We start from the raw sequence: 16,419 nt of genomic DNA on the forward strand, positions 1-16,419 counted from the left end.
CCACAAACGGAGGTTCAATGAGAGAGAATTGGTGGCCCTTACTGATGAGGTCATGGCACACTGTGACGAACTGTACGGCAGCAGGCAGAGGAAGACATTGGTGCAGCTAGCTAAAAACAGTACACCACAGAACAACACTGCTGGCTGCACAGCAGTGCCCCATAGAGCCATGGCACTGCCATAGACGATGCCCCCACACCCACAACATGTGTGCCACCAGGGGAGAGGAAGAGGGGGGCATGAATGACCACATGCATGCATGCCATACATCATCAGCCCCAGCATGGACACTCTGTCATCCCCACACACATGCAAATGTCCACCTGGCCATGTGTCACACACATTGCTGCAACCATCCCCACAATGCTGTGCACACATGCAAAGTCCCCAGACCAGCCATGCCCATCAGTCCAAATGTGTGGGGGTCCCACGCTGTACCATAGCAAATGTATCTTGCATGCCAACACATGTTGAACTATACCTGACAGTTTTCTATGTCCCCTACAGGCACTCAAGCATCACCAGAGGTATCAGTGGAGGACGGGGGGGGGGGGGGGGGGGGGGGGCAAGCACATCTGGAAGTGATGCCTCCAGGCCCTCAAGGGCAGCCACCACCCACAAAAGTGCACACAAGCTATGCCTAGGCGCATGGATTGCTGCGAAACACCTAAGCCCAGCAAGGCCAAGCCCGCAGGTAGCACTGCAGGCCCCACAGCAACACCACAGGCCACCAGCAGCACCTCCAGGCCCACTCAACCCACTCCCGCAGCTGCAGTGTCCCACACAGAGGCCACACTTTCAGGCAGGCCCACTATTGAATCACAAGGGGACGTCATCCCAGTGACACAGCACGGAGAAGGGGCGCAAATACCCCAGAGCCACCAGCGTGCCCAGACACCAGAGCAGGATGTGTACACAGAATCCTATGGCTCAACGGACTACAGCCCAGAGCCACTGCAAAGGCCCACTCCCATCCAGCACACACGACACAGCAACACCATCCTTCAGAGGCTGGATGAGATGGAGAGGCGACAAAGGGAGATAGAGGCCATTGGGCACACCCATTTGGAACACCTCCAGGCAATCCGTGATTGCCTGCAAGGGGCCAACCGCAGGATTGTGAGAGCAATGGGAAGAAACCGGGAAGAGGCAGCTGCCAGTACTGCCACCCTGACTGTTTATGGGCTGAGAGTCAGGAAGATGACGGAAGGGGTCTCGGCCCTTGCAGAGGCCATCTGTCAGTCATAGCACAGAGGTCACACTGCCATTCCACAACACCCACTGAGGGCTCGCAGCAGAGCACACCCAGGCACCTGTCCCAGCGCCAATTGGGTACCAGAACACCAGTGTCTGACACATTATTCCCGGAGTGGCCGTGCTGGGGAGTTGGTGGTGGGAGAGGGGATAGTGTGCTGGGGAGTTGGTGGTGGGGGGATAGGGTGCTGGGGAGTTAGAGGGGGATAGTGTGTTCGGAGTTGGTGGTGGGATGGGGAGGGGGGGATAGTGTGCTAGGGAGTTAGTAGTAATAAATGTGTTGAACTGCATCAATGCGAGGACATTGTTGATTGTGTCAAAGCCGTGTTCATTCACAATAGTGGGTCTCGCTCAGTGGTAAATGTCTTGTGCCATGTACATCTGTTTTTCCTGGGGGACTGGCATTCAGTTCTGCCATCCCTGACATCATCTCTGCTAATGCGTACTGCAGCCCCTGCATCACGGTCAGAATCCTCATCCTCTGGGTTACATGTCCACATCAGGGGGCAGCAGTACAATTTGCTGCATGCAGATGTTGTGCAACATGCAACACAGTAGCACAATTCGGCCATCTTTTTCAGGGGTGTACATCCGTGTCCCCCCAGTGCGATCAAGGCAGCGGAAACGTGCCTTAAGCAGGCAAAAGGCACGTTCAATGCATATGCAGCTCCTGCTATGTGAGTGGTTATATGCTGTCTCTTGCAATATTTGGGGATCCCACACAGGGATCATAAGCCAAGGCAGCTGCGGATATCCAGAGTTTCCTGCATGGGGAGAGAGACAGCCATTAGACACTGTGTAACGTGTGGAGGTTGACTTTTGAAGTATCATGGAAATGGATATCATCCTGAGGTATATGCAGCATCATTCCCTGGAATGTGTCTGTCTGTGCATACTGTGTCACTCATGTGATGCATGGTTTTCTATTCACATTCACCCTGTCCCCTACAGGCCGGTGTTACATGCTGTGTCTGTCAGTGACATGTGATGCCGACAGTCCTGTGTGGGTGTATTGCTCTGGTGCATGGGGCATGCTGGGTCAACTATCAGAAATCTGTACGCTTCTGGGTGCAGTGGCTCGGCATTGGGGGGTAGGTGTACAAGGGTGTACGACAGTGGTACTGGCAAGATTGCTGTTGCAAGGTTCTATGTTAAACTTATTTAGTAGTCATTGCTGTTTTTGCGTGTTGCATTCTGGTACCTGTAGGCATGTTGGTGTTTACAATTCCTACTATATGTGTACATGGGCTCATCCATCATGTTGGGTGCAACATATGCATATTCCCTCGGCTGTGCTACGACGCTGGAATGGGGGGTGGATCTGTCAATCTCTTGCAGAAATGTATCATGCAATGCTTTGTACAGTGGTCACGTCCACAACCACCCCCCTCCATTTGGTCAGGTGCTGAGCAGCGCATGCATGCAGCCAGTCTTACTCATCCACAATCCACGTCCGTTGTCCTCGGTGCCTCTCCATGTTTCCTAGGAGTGTGCTGTTCCGTAGCGCCATGGAATCATGGGTGGAACCTACGTAACGGGCACAGGAGTGGGTCACAGGTCACCTGCACATTGAGGGACTGGTAGTGTTTGTGGCTTCTGTACATTGCTTTGTGGGCCAAGGGTGCCACCAATGCCACATGGGTGCAGTCCAGGTCTGCTATCACATTTGGCAGGTTTGCTATGGCATAGAACCATGCCTTCATGGCATTCAGCTGGGGTGGTGGGCAGTGTGATATGGTGTTGCACATGACGCTGGAGGACATCCATCACCCAGCCCAACACTGCACAAAATGTGGGCTGTGCCATGCCGTGCAACATGGTCATGGCATGTGCCTGTACCTAGAAATTGTAGTACTGACAATAGCTTCAGCACTGGGGGCACAGCTGTACGGATGTTAATCCTGCTCTCTGTCATCTTGGATTGTGGTGAGCAGCTCTGTGATGTTCTCCCTGTTCATGCAGTACTGTGTCACCAACTGGGTGTCAGTGAGGGTCCACGGTGAGGGCCTGTCCCTGGAGATGGGTCCACACCTAGCTTGTGCTCTTATCCTCCTCCTCTCCCCCACTGTGCTCCCTGTGCCCTGGTCTGCTCCACCTGCCTCTCTGCTTGCAGACACAGCATGAGCAACTGCCTGTTCCAGCTCACAGTGGCTAATGGCAGTATGGTGTGGGAAACAGTGTTTGTGGTAGGGGTGTGCCTTATGTAGCCATTTGGAGTGCATTGGTTGCACCTGTGCCTTGATTTCTGCCTCCTGTGTCCATTTACCTGCAAATGGAAACTGGAGATAACTGCACCTTGTTTTCGATGCTACGAGCGCCGATTTTCAGCACTAATAGCGCCGTACATGGACCTGTGATGCAGCTGTGTTTGCGCCTCATGTGGCTGACTGTAATAGCGCAGGCTGTAATAACGCTGGTTGATTTTACAGTCGGCAGTATTTGCGCTGGCTCGTGATCCGGCAAAACGGTATTGTCGGTGCTAATTAAGTTTCCGCCAATTTTAAGGGTTACTGCTGAACTTTTGATGAGGCTCCTTGTAGAAACCCTGGGCACTCTCAAAGCCACATCAAACGACATCCTCCCTGTATCCATCCTCAAGACCCTGCCAGCAGAAGTTCTCCTTCCCTACCTGGAGATCATCAGCAGCCCCCTAACTCAAGGCCAACGCCCCTAAAGAAGGGACAGAACCTCCCTCTACTAAAGAAACCCACTCTGGATCCTGAAAACCTAGGTTACTATTGCCCCATCACCCATCTTCACTTCCTAGGTAAGATCATTGTGAAAGCAGTAGCCTCGCAACTGCAGCAACATATCAACACCAACAATCTCCTTCAAACCTACCAATCCGGGTTGAGACCCAGATGCAGCACGAAGACTGCAACCATAAAGGTGAGCGCCCTCAGCATTTGTGACGATGGCCACCCCTGCCTCCAGGTTCTACTTGACCTCTCAGCCGCTTTCGATGCAGTAGACCACCAAGCACTCACCGACACCCTACTTCAGCACATGAGGATCAGCAACCTTTTCCTACACTGGTTCAGGTGCAACCTCACCAACCGCCAGCAGTTTGTTCAGATGGACTTTTCTGGATTGCCAGTGCTGCCGTCACCTGTGGAGTCCTGCAGAGTTTCATCCTCTCCCCAGTGATTTTCAATCTATACATGGAGCCACTGGGAGCCCTCCTAGCCACACACAACATCCACATTCAACTATACGCCGATGACACACAACTATACCTCAAGATCGACTCCATCAAGGACCTGCCTCTCGCTGATCCAGTCTTAGATGTCCAGTGCATACTTGAAGCTCAACCCCTCCAAGACCGAATTCCTACTCCTCACCAACAACGCTGAACACCCAGACATACAGACCTGGCTATCAACCATGAACCCACAGTGGCTGATGGCCACTGCTTGCTCCACTGTGTGCAACGCCGGGCCTCCAGCGTCCTTGTTCGGCAGTCTTTTCCTCAGAGGTTGCCGTTGGCTCCACGGTTTATCACTGCTCCACCCTTCCAATGCGTGCGTATATCAGAGGGCTTCCCCTTCATATGCTTCTCTCTCCCTTTCCACGATATCCCTGTTCGTTTTTCAGGCTGTTCTGCATTCCACACAGTGTTACGTCTCTCTTCAGGTGGCGTACTCTGTGCAACATTACCTGAAGCCAATAGAAGGGAAACCATGTTACTGGTGTTTACAGGCAGTCCCATGTATGCAAATAGTTTTGCAGGCATAGGGAGTTCCTTGCGTGAACAGCAGTCTTTGTCTCCTAGAGGGGAGTCACTCCCATTGAGGTCCCACTTGCCCAGACCCCTAGGGAGGGTCTTGTGGAGCTGGCTCACCTCCATAGCCTCAGGTGGCTCACCCCTGGGGAAAAGGGGTGAATACTCTTGATTCATTACAGTTCTCACCAATCCCGGTAATCCCACTGGTTTTCAAGAGACTACGCCAGCTCAGGTTCACATTGATTTTTGTTCCTGACTGGGTCTGGAGAACTTATTCAGAGTTGCTGGACATGTCTATATACCCTCCCTCCCGCTTTCCATGTAGAGTTTATCTACTCCCCCAGTTGAAAGGACGTGTGCTCCATCCGAACCTCAACAGCTTGAATCTTCATGCCTAGCTACTGAAAGGCTGAAATATAAAGAGTGGAATTTGTCGGATGATACAATGGACATGCTCCTCCCAGCTCAGAGTCCTGCCACCAAGTCCATTTATGCATGTAGGTGGTGTAAATGTTCGGCCTTGTGCTGGGGAGGGATCTGGATCCTTTTACTTCTCCCACAAGTCCTGCACATCGGCACAGTGAAGGGGTGCCTTTCCGTGATTTTGGTTTTTAGGAGGATCCCTGAGCAGTGTTTGATTTTCACAATCCCCACTATTATGCAACGTTTCCAGGGATTGTGCAAACAAGTTACCCAATGTCAGTTCTTTGTGTCGGCATGGGATTTAAATGTAATGTTGACATTTTGTGCCCGATTCACAGAAGCGTTTTATAATGGCGCAATCCCATAATGAAATATTCTGTGAATCAGGCCCCTTGTATGGGTGCTCCATTTAACCCCCTTTCTTGTTTAAGGTTTCTCACCCTGAAAGTGATGTTCCTGATTGCCATCACTTCCGCTAGACAGGTGAAGGAGCTCAAGGCATAATCTGCTAAACTTTCCTGTTTGTTTTTTCCAAAGAAAAAGTCAGCCACGTTGTAGACGTACCTTCGCCAAACATGACTTGTATCATAGTGGTGTTGGACTGTTTTTCAAAACTTGCTAATTTCATCGCCTTGTCTGGACTGCCCACGGCAGCTTACATGGCCAAGGTGTTCTTTCATGAGATATACTGACTGCATGGTCTGCCAGAGAAATAGTGTCTGGCAGGGGCTTACAGTTCATCTCTCGTATCTTGTTCCATCTTTGCAAAACGTAGGAAATGATGAGGGTCCTCAAACACACTTTTTGCGTCAGGTGCCCGGAGTAGGCGCTATGATAATTGCACAATCTGCAAGGAAAGGTCTTATTTCTTTTCTTTTTATAATTTTTTATAGGTTGGAAAAAAGCTATCCTCTTCAAAAATGTTGACAACAATATTAGGACAAAACAGTTCTCTTTAGAAAAATGTCCTGAAGATTAATTAATTTGGTCAGTTTAAATAAATAAAAAAGATTTAAATGCAGGGGAATTAAGGACATCTTTCTCTAGCCCGACCCTTTTACATTCACTAGCCCTTTTATTTTGTTGGTTTCTGAATTATGAGGATAGGATGTAGTCGTAAAATATAATACCCGCTATCCTACATCTTTTTTGTGTATATAAAAATGTGTTGCGAATGATTAATTGTCCTGGAAACAATCTAGAATATCATCCTTGAACTCCTTGCTTTGGTGCACACTATGTTTAAGGGCTATAGAGATTCTTGTATATTGTTATAGATGCATAACAAATAGACCCGATTTAACCCAGGTTCACTGTAGTTGGACACTTCTCAGTAGATTGACAATGAAAGGGGTTTTGTTCCAGTTGGAGCCATGGTAGACGCTTGAGCGGATGCTGTATCTGGTAACTGACAACTGAAATGACTTACTGTCAGACATGCTGCACAGGTTATCTTCTACAAGCTAGAATACATAATGGGTTTGGGAGTTGATGAGACCTAAGGGGATGCATCCTTTTTAATTAGGAAGGACATAGGGAGGGGCACAAAATTAAACTATTTGACCCCCAAGGTAGCCCATTTCTCTTGAACTTCAAGCTGGAACTTAGCCTTGCGTGTCTTCATTGTAATGTGTTAATTATGCCTCACACAATGGGCTCCATCCCTCGTCTTCAACCTGCTCAGTTTGTGCGAGAATAAGAGACAGCTAGACACTCGCCACCACAACAGTCACGGCTGTCTCCACCATTAGTTGGTTAATGTTATGGGGGCTGGCCCTCTCTTGTATAGGGCTCTAGTGGGCAGGCCGTCTGCCCTGGTGTTCGCGCTGGCGCAGCCCTGCAACGAGACACTGAGGCAGGGTCAGTTGGTATAGACTGGCGCGCGGGTGGCCGTGCGCGCCTTTTATTAACACAGTGACACATCTACCATTGTCACTGTACACGCGACTTCGAGGGAGCACAGCAGGGTCTTAAGTTACAACATCCCATGCCAGCAGTATAAAATAAAATGAGGACAAACGCAACACTGCACACAATAAATTACACAGTTACATGGATGCGGACAGCAGTCATTTTGACTGTGGCCAAATTAGGCCTGCCATGCAGGCCGCAGCATAGCACCGAAATACATCACTGCCTGTATGCATTGGGGGCACACCCCTCCAAGGGTGAAACTTTATTAGCCCAGGAGAGGTGGTGCAACCGGGACATGCACCTTACTGGATCCATTTTTTCAGCCCAGCACATAAGCCTTGCACCTTGGCAGGGCCACAGTTCGAGATATGATATGATATGATATGGTATTTGTAACGCGCCTATACACATGTGTTTCAAGATGCACATTACAGTTCATGTAGGAGGGGATTGGGGGGGGGGGGGGGGTAGGGAGGAGAACGTGTGGTCAGCCACACTTGGGTAATACTTCTGTTTTTAGTTCAGCAAGGGAGCTCCTTGCACTTCTGGCCAACTGGGAAAGCCGCACCCGGGGGGCCACATCGGCTGCCTTTCTTTGTTCATGGGGGGATGGTGGTGTATACTGACCTGCTCCTGGCCGGCGCTGCACAGCGGGGCTCCCTGGATAGGCAGGTTGATGGAGAACGCTCCGGGCACTCCGGCAGCATTGGCCAGCACTCAGGCAGGTTTGGTGGGCCAACTGTTGTCGGACATGGCCTGACAGTTGGGGTGCTTCAGTGAACGTCAAAGTGGCCGTGGTCTATACCGCACCCCTTGTCTACCCCAGGCTGGAGTTCACTGCCCATTAATACGGTGCAGTCCTTGCCTGTACCTCTCTCCCCCAGGCAGGAGCACAACAAGCAGTTATGCGGCTGTGGTCTTTGCAGCACCACTCCTCTCTCTCTCCCAGGTGGGAGCGGACAGCCCCATTCAAGTCTTGGTGCATCCGGCAGCTCATCCTGCAGCAGGACCTCATCGATCAGACCGACGGTTTTCCGGCGAAACCCGACCATTCAATGCGCTCCGCAAGGTAGGCGCTCGCAGTGGTGTGCCGCCCATGCACACCGGGTCTGAAAACCTCATCACCAGTTGTTATGGGGGTGCCGGCCCCCTCTAGTATAGGGCTCTGGTGGCCAGACAACCTGCCCCGGTTTTTGCGCTGGCGCAGCACCACAAGGAGAGACTGAGGCAGGGTCAGTTGGTATACACTGACGCACGGACACAGTTCTTCTTCTTACTGATAGATTTGTATCCATCAGCTGTGGTTTTTCGATACCGAGGCTTGAGCCTCATTACTCCATCTTTTCGGGTTGAGTATGTAGTCGTGGGTTAGTATTCTTCTTGGTCTGTGTGGTCTTGTCACAGTAGGGCTGGTTTCACAGGGTCTTCGCAGTGATGGGCCATGGATAGCGGTCGAAGGGGTTTGCAGTGGTGGCAGTGAGTCTTATGATCAGACGTTCGGGTTCTGATCCAGTCCTTGGCAGAAGTTCTTTCTCCGCTTTGCTAGATGTTCGTCCAACATCTTGAGGTCCAGGTCTCTGTGAAGGTCTGCTATCCTTGTGAAGATTGGAGCTCCAGACGATATCCGCACAGCCTTGTTCTGGACTATCTGAAGACTCTTCCAGAGTCGCTCATGGCAGGTCATCCATGCTGGGGAGTCATACGTCATGGTTGGTCTGATGATCGCCTAGTTGACGTTGATCTTTGTCCAGAGGGGCATGGACTTGGTCTTCAGGAGTGGGTACGGGCATGCGTGCGTGCGTGCCTTTTATTAACATGGTGACACGTCTACCACATGTCACTGTACACGTGACTTTGCAAGATCCCAGGAGGGGCTTAAGTCAAAACAGTCAATAGCAGGTGACTCGAACCCTACAGCATGCTTGGGGCACACCGTTGGCTCTTGGGATGCTAAATGATATCAGGAAATATCTGCGGATGCACCCGTGAGCACACATCTTTGTAAAATAAATGTGACGCTCCAAACCTGCCAGCTACAGTGAGTTGGTGAGGTACGCGGCACTGTAGCAACTATAACACTGGGTTAATTACTCAGCTCACCCCAGAGTATGAATTAATAAGCATGTGAAACAGACTTAAGTTTGTAGTGTTTTTTTTGGGGGGGGAGTTTGTATGAATCACATAATCGGGACCGGCCTTAGGGGCAGCAGTGCCCCTGGTCAACAGGGGCGGGGCCAGGAAGTGTCACTTTTTCTTTTACTTTTTAAACCTCCTCGCTCCGGCGAGGAGGTAATGCTCTGAATAGGGTGCATCAGCACCCTGTTCTTAAATGTGCTCCGCTGCCGCGGGCGCATTGACTAACAATGAAGCGCCTGCCATGCCTTCTTGATATGTTTGCATGTTAAACAAGATGGAATATAGAGATGGATTTTAAGTGACACCTGCTTAAGATCCGGGGTACGTTTGTTAGTGCCAGCCTCAGGTCTGCTGGTGCCCTTTGTGAGATTTTTCGGTGCTCCCGGCCCACCATCGCCAACATTCGGACAGCATTATAGTAGTGTTTCTAGGAAGCCTGGTTCAACCGTGCTTCCTAGAAATACTACTATAATGCAAATGTTTCGGAGGGTAAAACCATCAGAATATGTATTTTGAGACAGTGGAAAAGAAAATGCTCTGTGATTATTACATTTACATTATTTCTCTAATGTAATAAACAATACCTTCAAAATAGCTGTTTACATATCTGCCCCTGAGGTTCGCAAACTGTTTTTTAGGTTTAGTGATGATTTTTCGGCTATTTTTCATGTAGTTAGCTCATTAGAGGCTTGTGATGAGCAGTGCTATAAGTATGAGGTACTATGGGGGAAATATGGGTCTGGCATACAACTGCCACCCAGCTGCTCCTGTAAAGCAACATTAAGGTAAATACGGAAGAGGTGACCCCATCAGGTGAGCTTCCAACAAAAACGGTGAGTAAAAGGTTTGTAAGTACAAACGCTTTGTGTATTTACAAAGCTTTATTTAACCCCCCTCTATGGCTGGTAAACAGCCAAGCAGAATGGTACATATCCTTGTCTAAGGTGCTATGTAGACTAGGGTGCCAAGACTGCTGATCATTTGTATCCAGATTTAGGAGAGTCTTTGAGCCATAATATTGGCAACATGTAAACAGCTGTGTTGTATGTAACTTGGAACCTGGCTGTAGCCAGATATAGTAGTGTGTGCATCGGATGCGGAGGAGCATGACAGACTATTGATGCATGCATTAGAAACTTTGAGAGAGGCAGGATTGACAGTAAAGAAAGAAAAGTGCAAATTTAAGGTGGCTGAAGTTTCCTATTTGGACCATATAGTAACAGGAGTAGGGTTAAAAGCAAAATCTGAGCTGGTGGGAGTAGATGGAGTGAGCGAACCTGGGGACAAGGAGCAATTGAGATTGTCCTTTGGACTTGTAGAGTTGTATGCAAAAGAAATTCCACATTTCTCAGAGAAAATGGGAGAGTTGAGGGAGGTACTCAAAACAGGTGTTCCTTTCAAGTGGTCTGAAAAGATGAGGCATTTGATGACATCCACTCTGTATAGGTTTGTTATGGGTGTGAGTACTTTTATAACGGTGGATGCCAGCCTGAAGGGAATAAAGGGCAGTGCTGAGTCAGAGACGATGAAGTTCCTATTTCTTTTGTCTCGAAGGCATTGAACAAGTGTGAGAGAAAATACTTGGTAATGGAGAAATAGGCATGGGCATGTTGCAGCACTTATTCTCCGCAAGGGCATCAGGCATGGCAACACCCGAATTGCGAAGTGGTTGGCAAACACTCAGGAGTTTAATTTTGTGGAAGACTGTGTTCCTAGGAAGAATAATGTAGTAGTAGATTGTTTATCAAGATTGCCTCCCACAGATGCATCAACGGGGGGGGGAGAACGAATGGACATGTGGGTGGCCTGTGTACGTTACTTGGTGGGAGCATTTGCGGCGGAAGGGGATGATTAGTGGAGGCATATAATGGAATACATGCAGAAAGGGTGACCAAGTAAACAAGATTGTGAGACCGCATACACCATGTTTAAGGATGAACGTATGCTGTGCGAGTGGGGGTTGGCGAGAAAGGAAAAACATGTTCGTCCCCAAGAGCTGAGGCAAAAGATTGTGACAAATGCTCACCATGGACATTTAGGTCACCGTCTTACTAAAAGAAGACTGAGGGCACGATACTGGTGTCCAGGGATGGATGAAATGGTGGAGAGTGCAATGAAGGACTGTCAGGCGTATGCAGAAAGTGACTACAAGGAAAACGGCTGCAGTACCGTTGAAACATGTGGGGGTACCCATAGATGTGTGGGGAAAAAGTAGGGATTGATGTGATGGGCCCAATAGAGTGTGCGAGGGAAGAGTGTAACAACTGTTAAACCAACATTTCACATTCTAAATACTTTCTTTAGTAGCCGAGAAAAGCTTAGATTTCTTTTTCTTCGGATGATTCGCATGATATTGTGGTTCCTCACAATGCTCTTGTCACATTTTATAACACATCACACGCCAACTAGGGAACTCATTCCCCTACAATGGATGTGGCACACAATAAAGCGCTTTACATTTTTAATAGACTACAGATTCTTTTTATTTTTTTAGTAGGCCTCCAACCCGTCTCGCACCCAACCTCCACAAACACCCTGTGTCACATTGGACTAGGAACCAGGCCGGTGTGTATTGATAAAATATGTATTAATTTATTATTTAATGAAAAAGGAAAATCACAGCCACCAATGTTGTGGCAACACTAATGCAATGATCTGTACATAACAATTAGGTTAAGATCCTATTATAATTCTTTAATGTCAAAACAGAAAAAAAATGTTTTACCAATTGATAGCACCAACTGTTTAACACTCCCCCCTGCAACACTCACCCCAAACATCAGCTAAACTTGACTCCTTTGAATGGAAGGCAGTGACAAGGAGTAGGAATAGAGAGCGAAAATCGGATTTGCGGTAAAGCCCACCACCACAAGATGGAAAGGTAGCAAAGAAAGTGAAAACCTGTTTCTGGAGCAAAATGGCAGAATGGGATTTCGATTATTGTTCATAACTGTTAGGGGACAGAATGAAAGGAAATTCATATTGCTTATTGGGAACATTTATAGAATACTAATCAGCACACCAGAAGAATAGACATGAAGTGGGAAAATCGGTTTTGGGAGAAAGCAAATACAAAAGGGAAAAATACAGTGGCAAATTGAAATTTGTTTACATTGGGTTTACAATGACAGGCAGCTCAGGAAAGGGGTTTAGCTTACAATAGGAAAATCGGTTTTCAGTGACAAGGACAGAGGCACATAACAGGTAGACCTCTAGGCAAAAGGGATTGCTCACAATGGAACAATGGTTTGGGGTTTAATAGGACAGATGCAAATGGGAATTAGTTTGGCAATGCACACAATACACTGACAAATTCGGTTTTTAGTTACAAGGAGACTAATTCTTTTGAGACAACACTTTAATTACTATAACAATTAAATACAAATACCAGGTACAAGATGGTTAATTTCGTATTTCAACAATCTTGTACTGTTAATTTCAATGGGGGAATTAATTGATTTACTTTAAAAAAAACAGGGGATTTAAACAGACAACTGAGAGGTTTTCCAAAGGAGATCTTCTAACGTAGACAGGTTAGTAATAGATTCTACTATGGGAAGGTGACTGAATTACACTGGCAATTTAGTGGGTTTTCAATGGAAGAAATATTGGATGCAATGCAACAAAAATCTAAGGGCTTATGCAATTTAGGGCTGGGGTATATGCTACTTGCAAAGCAAACCTTGGTTTGGGATTCAGGAAAGCCAGCTGGATCTCAGGACACTCTGGACAGCTAGGGCAAGGGGTCTGGTCACTGCGCTCTCTAGGATGGTAAGGTTCAGCTGCCTTCTCTCGGTCCTCCTTCTCCATTCTCCCTGGATTTTGGTGCGTGTCTCTCTAACCTAGTACAGTCCTGCTTATATAGCATGAATGACATCACTAACTTTACAATCTAGGTGGAGTACCCTATAATTATCCCTGCCACCAGTATTGGACAGTTTCTCTCTGTCTCTCCGCCCCCTGGCATGATTGGTTCAAGGGAAGAGAGCACCATCTGTCTGTTTGCATTTATTACACTGCTTTGTTCTCAGCTCAACTTTTTGTGAAAAATAAGTTATGTATCATAACTTCATAGCTATACTAGCTCCTGCCATAGGAAACAGACATTTGGTTTTAGCTGGTCATAGGGAATTAGGTAAGCCGATCGCCAACTCCGTACGATGCAGCGCGGCCATTTGGCACACTTTTGTGCTTTTCATAAAATGTACAAAAGTTATGAATCTGCAAATGAGCAAGCATGTTCCTAATTTCATTTTCCATCTTCTCATCAAATCCCCTAATTGTCACATGTTCCTATCAGCCAGAAACGTAATCTAACTGGCCATTACAGTTCCCAAAATCCTAGGGAAGTGCAATTAGTCTCTTTAAAACCGTGTGGAAATTACAGGAAAAAAGTATAAAACTAAATTGATTCTTATTCTGATTGCTGCGAAAAATGCCTAAAATGAAATCTGTCTTTTAATGTAACTTGGGCGTATCTTGTTCCACCTGGGAGAGGGCCGCTTCATCCCCCAACAGCCATCTGTCTCCCCGGGTTCAGCCTGTAACCAGAGTTTTTCATAAGTCTCTTTGAAGTGGTGTGGGTTCTTTTATAGGGGGTGCAGCAATGAGCTCACACCTCCTGGTCAAGCTCTAGCCACACTTTGCCTCCTTTGAAATCTTTGGGCTCCAGCCTTCATGTCTGCATAGCAGGGAATTAGGACGCCCTCTCCAGCATCGCATTTTATTGCGGGATGGTTATAGGATATGTGTGATATCCAGTGGGAGTGGGGCTTTGTCATCATGAGTTCCTGCCTTCAGGCCAGAACCGTTTTTTTCCTGTAGTGAGGGTCTATTCGAAGGTGACTGGAGTTTTGTAAATTGGAACATAATCTGCATTCACTTTGGTCAATGCTCACATGATATTTCCCTGACATTTTCTGCATGAGCAATGCTGTCTTTCCACTGTGGCTTTTAAAGTCAATTTCTTTTCACAAGTGTGCAGGCTTTTTGCTTTTAATGTTTAAATCCTGTCATGCAGGTCACATGATTCTAAGTTACATCCTTGGGTGAATTCACATTTGCTGTTAGTCCATTGATAATGATGGGTAGGCCCCCTTTTTCCATGGTTCTTTAATTTGACATGAACACAAGCCATTTTTCGTTAGCAGTGTTTAAAGGGCTGCTGTTCATGTGAAAGGGAAAACAAAAGCCATGTTCTTTGTAGTGTTGAAATTCTTGCCCCTCATGTGACATAACAGTAAAGCAGGTCTGTTTTTAGTTGCAGTATATAACTTCTTGTCATTCAGGTGAAATTAAAGCAAAGCAGGGCCGTTTGCTTATAGTGTTCCAATGCTTGCCACTCATAAGAAATAAAAGCATAGCAGGCCGTTTCTGGTTGCAGTGTTTAAATGTGGCTTTTCTGGTGAAAGGGATTTCCGTTTGAGGCCTTTAAATGCACCCCACACTCTCTCATTGTTTTATTTCAGAACAGATATTTGGTTGGACAGCAGTGTAATTAATCCTTGTGTCACTACATGGCCCAGTTTTCTACAGTTTATATATTAAACTGTTTCAGTGGTGTATTTGACTCGACGTTCAAACACCATGTACATCTGGCTATGTATCGAGCATGTTTTATTGTAATAATCAGAGAAATAATCCTGTGTAAAGTGAGACATTCAACTTTCTGTCAGTGTTCTATGAGCATTGTCTTTGGTCCGATAGCTCATCGAGTTAGCTTTTGTTTCTGAGATCTATGAAACCTTATATGTAACTGATTTAAATCCTGATCAGGCCAAATCAGATATATATATTCTTCTGTAAACGAATTAAGTACTACTGAATAGTGAAAAAGTTACACCTACTTAGTCACCTACATCTATACATAATAATTTTTTTCACTGTACCTTTTTGGTTATTTTCTTCTGGCAAGGTTTCTCAAGGAGCTACCAAAGTTGTTGCTGTAAACTGGAAAACTGTGTGGAAATGTTTGTGTGCTTGAGTCTCATTTTAGTTAATGGATTTCTGAGTGCCTTGTACAATGCTACTGTGTATGCCCAGAGAATACAATCATTAGGAATGTGGGGGATGCACACATCTGAAAGGTTGGCTATTCTTTTTATCAAGATATCCATGGTGGACTTCCACAAATGAGTATTTATGACGAGTGTTTAGTATTTAATGACTTCTTTCTTACCAACAGGTCCACAGAAGTGTGATCATTTTTCTGAGAAGAGACCCCTTTTGGGCGTTTGTAAAAGCACTGGATCCTCTGGGTAAGAAATGTTGTGCACAACTGTTTTTTAAGGCACTTGTATCATGTGCGGTCATCAATGCCTGTTGCTCTTAGAGAAAACATTTTAATAGGCAAAACTGTTTCCTGATTTTTTTCGGCCGATGTTTGCTTGAGGGAATTATCTACAACGGTTTCCCATCACCTAGCTGCTCACACACATTCACTGCAACCATAGGATTATATTTCATTATAGTGCATAATTGCAAATTCTTGGTCCAGTGCTGTCTTTGTGATAAAGTCATGTTTATGTTTGCCTTCTTTGTGTCAACAAATGTAATAGGTCTTCCTTACTCCCTCTCAATGACCAGCTCCCAGGCCGACTCACTTCTGAGTCTCCTCTGCCTCCATTAATTGAACTGCGCAGTGGACTTTCAAGATATTTCTACCAGGGAAAATGTAATGTAATGTAAAGTGGTCTTATAAAGCTCCTTTCTGCCAATATGTTGGCCTTGCTGCACATGGCTTTGTAAGATAGCAGGGCAGGCTGTATTTTTCGGGTAGCAGAAATGCAGATGCAGAAACCTTTTGGTGTTGCTGGATGCAGGACGCAAGTACCCATTACCTGTGTGCCGAGAAGAAAGTCTGTTTGTGATTGGTACCGACTGGGCAGGCTTTCCATGTTGGCAGGCCTCAGATTATGGAGTGCATACATTGACAGCATGGTTGTTGATAGAAAATGGATAAGGTCTGA

At 46.8% G+C, this 16,419-nt stretch overlaps 1 protein-coding gene across 4 annotated transcripts in view; it reads left to right on the forward strand.

Moving 5' to 3' along the window:
• BCAS3 (BCAS3 microtubule associated cell migration factor) overlaps positions 1-16,419 on the forward strand; it is a 3,943,855-nt gene that overhangs the window by 999,690 nt on the left and 2,927,746 nt on the right. For all 4 annotated transcript variants that reach the window (XM_069615076.1, XM_069615077.1, XM_069615079.1 and 1 more), the window contains exon 7: positions 15,636-15,708. In XM_069615076.1, coding sequence (XP_069471177.1) covers positions 15,636-15,708 — 73 coding nt within the window. The remainder of the gene's footprint in view (positions 1-15,635; positions 15,709-16,419) is intronic.

The sequence above is a fragment of the Ambystoma mexicanum genome, chromosome 9, assembly GCF_040938575.1.
Source record: "Ambystoma mexicanum isolate Mex_15411 chromosome 9, UKY_AmexF1_1, whole genome shotgun sequence".
Taxonomy (NCBI): Eukaryota; Metazoa; Chordata; class Amphibia; order Caudata; family Ambystomatidae; genus Ambystoma; species Ambystoma mexicanum.